This window comes from Dipteris shenzhenensis, chromosome 8 (genome assembly GCF_047967505.1).
Source record: "Dipteris shenzhenensis isolate YYH24624 ecotype China chromosome 8, Dip_SZ_1.0, whole genome shotgun sequence".
In the NCBI taxonomy this organism is placed as follows: Eukaryota; Viridiplantae; Streptophyta; class Polypodiopsida; order Gleicheniales; family Dipteridaceae; genus Dipteris; species Dipteris shenzhenensis.
In genome coordinates this window covers 35323215-35331732 of record NC_141603.1, presented here as the reverse complement: position 1 = coordinate 35331732, position 8518 = coordinate 35323215, and the positions used below count along the sequence as shown (strand labels likewise).

General features: G+C 46.0%; 1 protein-coding gene across 1 annotated transcript; it reads left to right on the top strand.

Annotated features, from left to right (window-relative positions):
• The first annotated feature begins 5708 nt into the window (after window positions 1-5708).
• Window positions 5709-7934, top strand: LOC147899427 (uncharacterized). Its single transcript, XM_087377724.1, has 2 exons — window positions 5709-6625; window positions 6758-7934. The coding sequence occupies exons 1-2, from the start codon at window positions 5709-5711 to the stop codon at window positions 6924-6926; spliced, it is 1086 nt and encodes a 361-aa protein (XP_087233850.1). The 3' UTR covers window positions 6927-7934.
• Window positions 7935-8518: the final 584 nt, after the last annotated feature.

Sequence of the window (8518 nt, the reverse complement as noted above, 5' to 3'; positions counted from 1 at the left end):
AATTCGTCATTCTAAACTTCCATGCCTGGAAGTTGTTCTTGTCAAGCTTTTCTGTGACAATCTGTGAAAGAGAATCAGACACCATTTCAGAACACTGCAAAATATTCTGTCACTGCGAAAAACACAGCTTTTGCCTCACATAGGCAGATCTGCAAAACTGACAAAAGTGGTATTTGACCACACAGTCACTTTCTAGTGACGATTTTGCATCAATAGGCAACAAGCATGATTCTACAACTTCCAATATCTCTGCACACATGCATACGATGCAATTTCTGCGGCAACTTTTCACCGACCAGCCGAGCAGTGGTCGCACAGCAAAAACAGGGCCTTTTTTGAGTGCCTGCGAAGAACTTCCGCCTTCAAAATGGGCCCCGAAATGGCCTCTAATCAGAAAAATAAAGTCACCAAGGGCTTTGCCCTTACCCGTAGTATATACTACCCTCTCGCCACACTGCGAAGGGCATCTCAATCTGAGACAGTGCACTCTTGCACTTCTGCCTGTGCTACCTGTAGAGATTTGCTCCCAAACTCGAAAAAGGAAAGCAACACTGGTCCTCTTACCAAGACACCGCGAACTTGGTTTGCTTTCTTGAGCTCCTTACCATGAACAAGGCTCTGATACCATGTGAAGATAGTGGGAGAGCGGGAAGGAGTCTCACTTGTGGCTTTCTCACATACACAATGGGGGAATACACACACAGGTGGAGGCTGAAAACAGTTTTCCTCTTCTTAGTTGTGAAAGCCAAAAAGAACTCTAGTACAAAGAATATAGAAGAACCCTATATGTGGGTCTCAAACCAAACTCAACTAACTAAGGTGGCATACTAACTGAGCCACAAACTAGAGTAGATAAGGATAGCTTTCATCCAGCTATTATTCGTGGGCGGTGTACCAACCGCTACCCTCTTTGGCACCCTAAGTGCATTTGTCCCCCTATGAGTGGTTAGGTGGTCCAAGTGGATGGTATCCGACCCTCTGTTAGCCTTGAGCCTATGCTCGAATTTCTCCTGGCATTCCCATACCAAGTTCTGAGCGTCTATTAAGTGTTTTTTTTCTAGGGCTGGTCTAGATATGTTTCCTTATACGGAGGTAGAGATGTGAGGCCTTGGGCCCACATTGGCTTGTTTACATCTGGGTACGGAGGCATACTCGAGTTATCCTAGGAGAGGGCTCGTTTGGAGGTAGAGGAGGTGTCGAGGGTGGTTGTCTCCTTGTCTAGACCCTCTTGGATGAGCACTTGGTTCATTCCTTTGCCCACTCGGGTGGCCTTCTTGGACCTGGTCTGCAAGGGTTGGGGCACCTTGGGGTTTTGTGGCACGGGAATTTTGTCCTTCCTTGCCTGCTTCTTCATTTACCTATGGCCCTGTCCTACATCCTCGTGATGACCTTTAAGGGCACTGCCACCACTTGACCTTGTTCAATACTCAACAAGTTGATTCTAGTGCTCTTGAGTGGGGTGGCCAGAGTTGTTGGTCTCCTCAAGGGGCAATCCTTGAATAAATGCTCTACTCCACAACCAGCACACAAGGGCATAGGGCCTATTGTGGGTGGAACCACCAGGGTAAGATCCCTATAGGGACAGTTCCTTAGAAAATGCAGCCCTTGGCATTTAAAGCATGACATAGGATGGTTCGCTAAGCCCTTATACGGGCATTCACTTGCCTTGTGCAAACCTTGGCAAGTATAGCATTGGATTGGGGGCCTTCGCATTATGGAGTTCATGTCTCTTTCCCTTGTGGGCCACGGGAGCTATTTGGAACATTGGGACATGATGATCCTCATGTAGGAGGGAGTGAGTTATGATGCCACTTCCCTCCTCACAAGGGTAATAGTCGGGGTGACTGTGGTCCTGTTCTGGCTCCTCCCAATCATTGGGTAGTTCCTCCACCAACACTTGATTGACTGGAGTTATACAAGGTGGGGGAAGTTGTGGACCCAGTGTGGGTGGCGGTAAGGGAGCCTGTTGTGCCCTAAATTGGCTAAAGGGCACCTTGTGCATTCATCAGGTTGGGTGGGGCCATCAAGGCTAATGGGGGTCTCACTTGATAAATTAGTTGGGGAAGGACCCTCAATAATCGGCATTGGGAGGTGTCATGGTTTCCCCATTGATAGTAGTGTGCATAGTAGAGCGTTTGGCTTGCCCTAAGGTGGGGGCACTCATTGGAGGGGTGATTGCGATTGCATACCCGGCACCACATGTTGTCTCTCATGGGAAAAAAGTGGAGGTTACTCGGTGTCTCCTTGGAGGTCCCTGACTTCCACTGTTGGCCCAGCTAATTTAGTAGTTGGAGGCCAACTCGTTCATGTCCAAGCCCTTAGGCTCATAGTTTTCCTTCTTGGTAGGCTCCGTACTAGAAGACCTTACTGATTGTGATACCTCTGATGGAGTTGTAGTTTTGTCCTAGACAACCTTTATCCATCATATTATCACTTATATGGATGACTACCTTGCTGCAAAGTTTGAAGTAAGTGGGATTCATAACCATCATGCAGCTTAGGGTCTACCAATTCGATGAGGAAGCACAACAGCAATCGTTTGTTGCTCATCCTCTCATGTAGTTCGCAGTGGGAATTGAGGTGTTTGATCCTAGCAATGTAAACTCGGAGGGATTTCTTGTCATTCTATTTTAGCTCATATAACTGATTAATCGGGCTCCACTTATTACCATTGGGGGCAAACCCTACAATGAACGCTTTCCGTAATGCCTCCCAGTTGACTTTCTCTTTTGGGTTGAGGGCCCTATACCATTGGCCTGCCTTGCCATCCAGACTAAGGCCAAACGCATTAACCATTTCTAGATCTCCAAGAGCACCAAATGCTTTGCATATTTGCTCGAATCCCTCCACATGGGAGACAAGATCTCCTTCCCCAAGGAATTTAGTTATCAACTTGGAGATGGCTATAGGTCGACTCCTAGAAGGATAAGTGACCCGTGCTGGGAATACGGGTGCGGCCGTGGGGGAGGGGTGGCCCCCCTTCCTAGTGCATTCACCAGGATACACATCGCCTCATCCGATAGCACCATTTGGAAAGCTGGTAGAGGCGGCATTGTTGTGGGCCTAATGGGTCATAGAGGCGGCTTGGTCTTGGTGGCAAGATCCACTGGATTGTCGGTACTAGCGTTGGGGCTATGAAGCCTGCTCCTCCATACATTGGAGCGGCAAATGAGGGAGGAAACTGTTGGACTCTAGGAGGAAGCAGATCACTAGGCATCTGCATGGAGGCTTTTTGCATTGGATGGTAAGGTGGAACTTGCAGGGACCATGTAGCTGGCGAATGTCGGGGGCACCTAGAAGGTTGGAAGTTCATAAGAGTTTCCCCCTTGGAAGTCTCTTGTGTTTCCTCGACTAGGGTTTTGTTCGGCGAAGTCCCTCATCCATGGGTCTTTGTCCTCCATGCGTTCCAAGTCAGGATGCCCTATGAAGGCTGTGGGACCTGAATCCACAAAGACGGCCTCAGTCCCTACCTGAGGCTCAAGGGTCGGTTATTGCTGGCCTCCCCTTTCTGCGAACATACTGGTGAAAGGGTTCTCCATGTCTGCTGCATCCGTTCACCCAACCTTCCAAACATGTTGGATATCGTACCTTTTAACTTGGAGGATGTGGAAGGAGCTGGTGTAGGGGGCTTCAGAAGCTCTCGGGATTGGGAGGTCTTGCATTTTCCTGTTCAAGCTCTCCATCTCGTCAAAACTAGAGGGTTTCTCACGTCGAGGCCCTAACATTGAATTAGAGCTATGAATGGAGCTGTGGGCTAAGCATAGTTCGAAACACTGTCCTGGGGCTTGGGTTCCTTGGAAAAAATTCTTCTAGAGCTCAAACGCATGTATAAGATCTCTGTAGAGGTACATTCTGCCTGTACATATATATATATTTTTGGACTGTGGGTCTGTTCCCAAATCTATCCCCATGGGTGTAGGGATAGAGCTATGGTGATGGGCGTAGGGATAGAGTTATGGTGATGGGCATAGGGATAGAGTGTTGACACGTGTCGATGAGATGGGGTGAGGATGGTATGCTCACAATTGTGGGGTTAGCACTAAAGCAACGGGCGATGGGATGATCAGGTTGGTGGGATGTAAATAATGCAATGGTTGTAGGGTTAGCTATAAGCCGATGGGTGTATGGATAGACTTAAAGCGACAGTCGGTAGGTTAGCTATCTCGGAGGGAGGTGAGTATGGCGACGGTCGTGGGGTTGACAGTAAGCCGATGGGTCATGGGCATAGGCTCAAGGCCACGGGTCAATGCCTATCAAACTAGTGGGATAGCAGATTCTAACACATATTAATTAAGGTGGCAGGTTAGATGACTGACAATTGTTAGGTCATGGGATAAGGGCTAAGCCATCGGGTCAACGCAAGTTTGACCGTGGGGATAGCGCTAAAGAGACAACCCTTGGGGATAGGAAATGTCTAAGTACACAAATTTTGTCGACCTCTATTTGGTGATTTTTGGCAATTTAAGAGTTTTGTTCCAACTTTGAGTGTTTGTGGTGCTATACACAATCTAAACTACCTACACTAAGCAAAAAAGAGCAAAAAGCATCACTTTTGGTGCACATGAATGAGAAATTACTACAAGTAGGACTACCACCACTCAAAAACCACTTCGAATTTGAGCTTGCATCTTCATTTTTGGGTGTTTTTGTTGGAGTTTCTACACACACACCTTAGCAATCCTCTAAACTACCTTCCTATCACTTCAAAACACTAACAAACATAAAAAACAAGCTTCCCATGATAAAAAATGCTTTCCAACAGAAAATGTTAGTTTTCATATTTTTTTCTATCCAAACACACATTTCTTCGAGTGGGGGTGTTTGAGGAAGCTTTTGGGGCCTGTGAGAATTCGAGGAAAATTTTGGTAGAGTTTTGGTACGATAGAAAGTGAGGTCCACTGGGAAAGTTTGAGTCTCTATTCAGTGAGAAAAAAGTAGAACCCAAACAAAGTAGAAGCAACATTCCAAACCAAACTGAGAGAATCCAAACTAAGAGAGCATCCAACAAAAGGTTGAATTGAATATTTCCACAAAAGGATAGAAATTAAACATGTGAATGTCAAATGGCAGCCAAGATCCCGAGTATGAACCTAAGGCATGGACAGATGGATTGGGGCAAGAACAAGCAAAAGATGCCTGTTGGAGGGCCTCTATTTAATGCATTTTTGGGCAGCAGGTTAGTAGACCTGGCTTCCAGTCAAAGATACATAAGTTATAACCCCAAGGCTGAAAAGGGGCAAAAAAAGAATGTCAGATGAAGTATTCACCTTCTTGACTCTAAATGTTAGAGGGCTGATGGACCCTGGTAGGAGTGAGGAGCTAGCTTTCTGGTTGAGAGCTTACTCTTTATATCCTCTCTCTTCCTAGCATTACAAAAGATCAAGGCTTGTAGGAATACTCTAGAAAATAGACTAAAAGCTAAAGATAAAAGAAGAACTTGGGATTACACTTCACATGAGGAGGGTAAAGGGGGTACAACCATTGGAATTTTATCTCACTGCAAAGATGGTATCTCACAAGTCATTTTAGATGACCACAATAGATGGGTTATCTCACAAGCCAATTAGGAACCCGAGGTTGGTTTGAGTACCGGGTTATAGTTCTCGAGTTACCGTTGTCAATGGCATCGTAGTGTGTGTGGGAGACTTCCCATGAGACACACGTTGTAGCAAGTTGAACTAAAGATTGCAAGTTAGGGAGAGGCCAGAATGACATTTGCGAAAATGAAGAGAGGAAACTCTCTAAACCCTCTCAAAATCTCGAGGCTCTTTTCTTCATCCTATTGTTCCTCTTCTTCTTCTTCTTCTTCTTCTTCTTCTTCTTCTGCTGAGGTTGCTCTTGTTCAAAATTCGAATGGCTTCCCTCCCGACGTTGCAGCTCGCATCGGTATCGACCTTCATAGCCTCCATTTGCCTCCCTCCTCCCTCCCCAACCTCCACCTCGCCCTCCTCCACGGCTTCACCCCCCTCCAGCTCCGTACCCTCCTCACCACCCCTGCCCCCTACAATCGCTTCTCGAATGTCTCCCCTGACAAGCTTGCCTCCTTCCTCGCCCTCCTCAAGTCTCGAGACATCACTGGTGAGACCGCTGGAGCCGTCTTTATTGGGTGCCCGGCGATTCTCAATCGCACGGTCGATGTTGTCCGAACAAAATTTGAATTCCTAGAAAGTCTGGGACTCGGTAAAAAGTTTTTAGTGAGGGCTCTCGTGATTTCGAAACAGGCCTCCCTTGTAAGCATGTCCATCCCCAATTTGAAGCAGCATATAGCCTTCCTGCAGGAGATGGGCATGGATTCGGAAAGTATTTGCAGGATGCTCACGCTATTTCCCAGGTTCTTGTTCCTTAATATTGAAAGAACTCTGGTGCCTAGGGTTAAAGTGTTGCAGAACCAAGGAATGACGAGGGATAGAATTTGTTACCTTTTACGAACTTCGCCCAGAGTGTTGGATTTGTCCGAGGTGCGCCTGCCCAACGTGCTCCAACTGCTGCGCCAGTTCGGGCTCGAGCCAACTTCCAAATCTGGTATTCGAGCCTTGGGTGCTTGGAGTACGAGATGTTGCGACGGCTGTCTTGCTAGATTTGAATTTCTTAAGAATCAAGGGTTTTCGCATGAGGAAGCAGTAAGGTTGGTTCAAGGACAGCCCGAAATTCTAAACTTTCGAAAGGAACTTGTTAGGCAAAAGCTGGATTATCTTGTCCAGGTTTTGAAATATGATCTACATGTACTGCTGAAATACCCCTGTTATTTGTGCTGCAGCCTCGAGAAGAGAATAATACCTCGATTTACTATCATAAAGCAAATGAAAGAGAGAGGCTTGCTAAAAAAGGAACTCGGTTTCGGTACCATATTAACACTGTCAGACGAAAGATTTTCAAGATCTTACTGCCTTCCGGAAGCTGTCAAGGGGGAAAAGTCTGGACCATAAAATTGTGTGACGACTTCTATTCGCTCAGTTCTATTCATCAGGAGTCCAATCTAAGCTTGGGCCATCTATTCAAAGCGTGAGGCATCACAAACGCTCCTTTTACCACTGACATACTCTCAAACGCAGATGGGGTAGACTCCAGGGAGACTCAGATTGCACTAGACGCAGGATGGGTGTTTTTGTCCGTAGTCTATTCACATCTACTCTGTACTGATGACTGGTAACTCGTCCTTTTGCTCTGCACCCTTTAGGTTTTAGGATTGTTCCTTTTGGGAGGCAGGCAGAGGAAAAGATGTGAGCATGCGATAGACAACTTGTTGCTTGTTTAACTACTCGGTCTGTTACTCAGTTTAATAGTCTGTTCTAAGCCTGGGATCTTAAGTATAAGGCCCTGAAGGCATGCAATCAGTATGACGATGGCTTTTTGTTGATGCCCCTTTGCCATTGTCCCAATCTGTACTTGTGCAACAATTGACATTCTTGTTAAAAACCCCGAAGCGAACAAGCTTGTCGTTGAGAGTTTTATGATGGTGAGGCAGTGTTAAAAATGATTAGGCTACAACTGGTTTCTTTGCAAATGCTGAACACTACAACGGAACCCGGGTCGCTCGGGTGAGAGCCAAGTGTCTTGGAGGCACACTGAACCGAACGGGAGCACAGTAATTTAAACATGGCTAACAAATGTCGGGCAGCTTTACTCGCTAGCTGTCTGTTCATGTCCTGGGGGGTTTTAGCTGTGGTCTAATGCATCCCCACATGGTTTACCATGGACTATGCACATGCCTGTACTCAAGGAAAGCGAAACTCTCTTGAGAGCATGGAAGATCATCTGCCCCATCATAAGGACCTACCTTCTTTATATGTCTGTACTGACGGAAAGCCAAACTCTGTTGAGAGCATGGAGGGTTTGGCCGCCTCATCGTAAGGACCCACTTGACTATCCCCATGTGCTTGTTAGAGCTGCTATTGTATGCTTAATGGGGTTGCTCCTAGGAATGCAATGTAAAAGCCAGGCCAGCCCTTGAGGTCTGGAAAAGCTCTGAAGCTTTGTGTAGCAGCATAGCACATTTTTTGAAATTTATTTACGAAGATTAGTCACATGACTTCACTTCTAATTTCATTTACTAAGTTTGTGCTGTTGTCTGCAGCTAAGCTGTGACTTTCTTGCATGCATAAGTGCATGTGGTTCAAATGGTGTCAAAGGACTAGCTTGGAGACAGCAGCACTTAAAAATTACTGACTTATTTGCAGATGACTTTTCACACTCTTAGTTCTAAACACCTCGCTCATAATGTTGAGCGAATGATAGTATATATTGCCTTATGATTTTATAAAAGCCTGTTGTTATGAGAAGGTAGTAAAGGAGATTTTATCGCATGGGTAAAAAATGCTTAGCTTCTCTTAGGTTTGATTAGACCTTCATTTGCATGTGATGTGCATCGCATGGTGTGAACAGCCAAATGCTGTGCTTTAGTTTCTAGCGAAGGTGCAGATTTGGATGTATCGGAATGAGGAGAGGCACTTGCAAATGAGTTTATACAGAAGAGGGTCTAGAACTTGATGATTACATGAAATAAGAACGAGATAAAAGA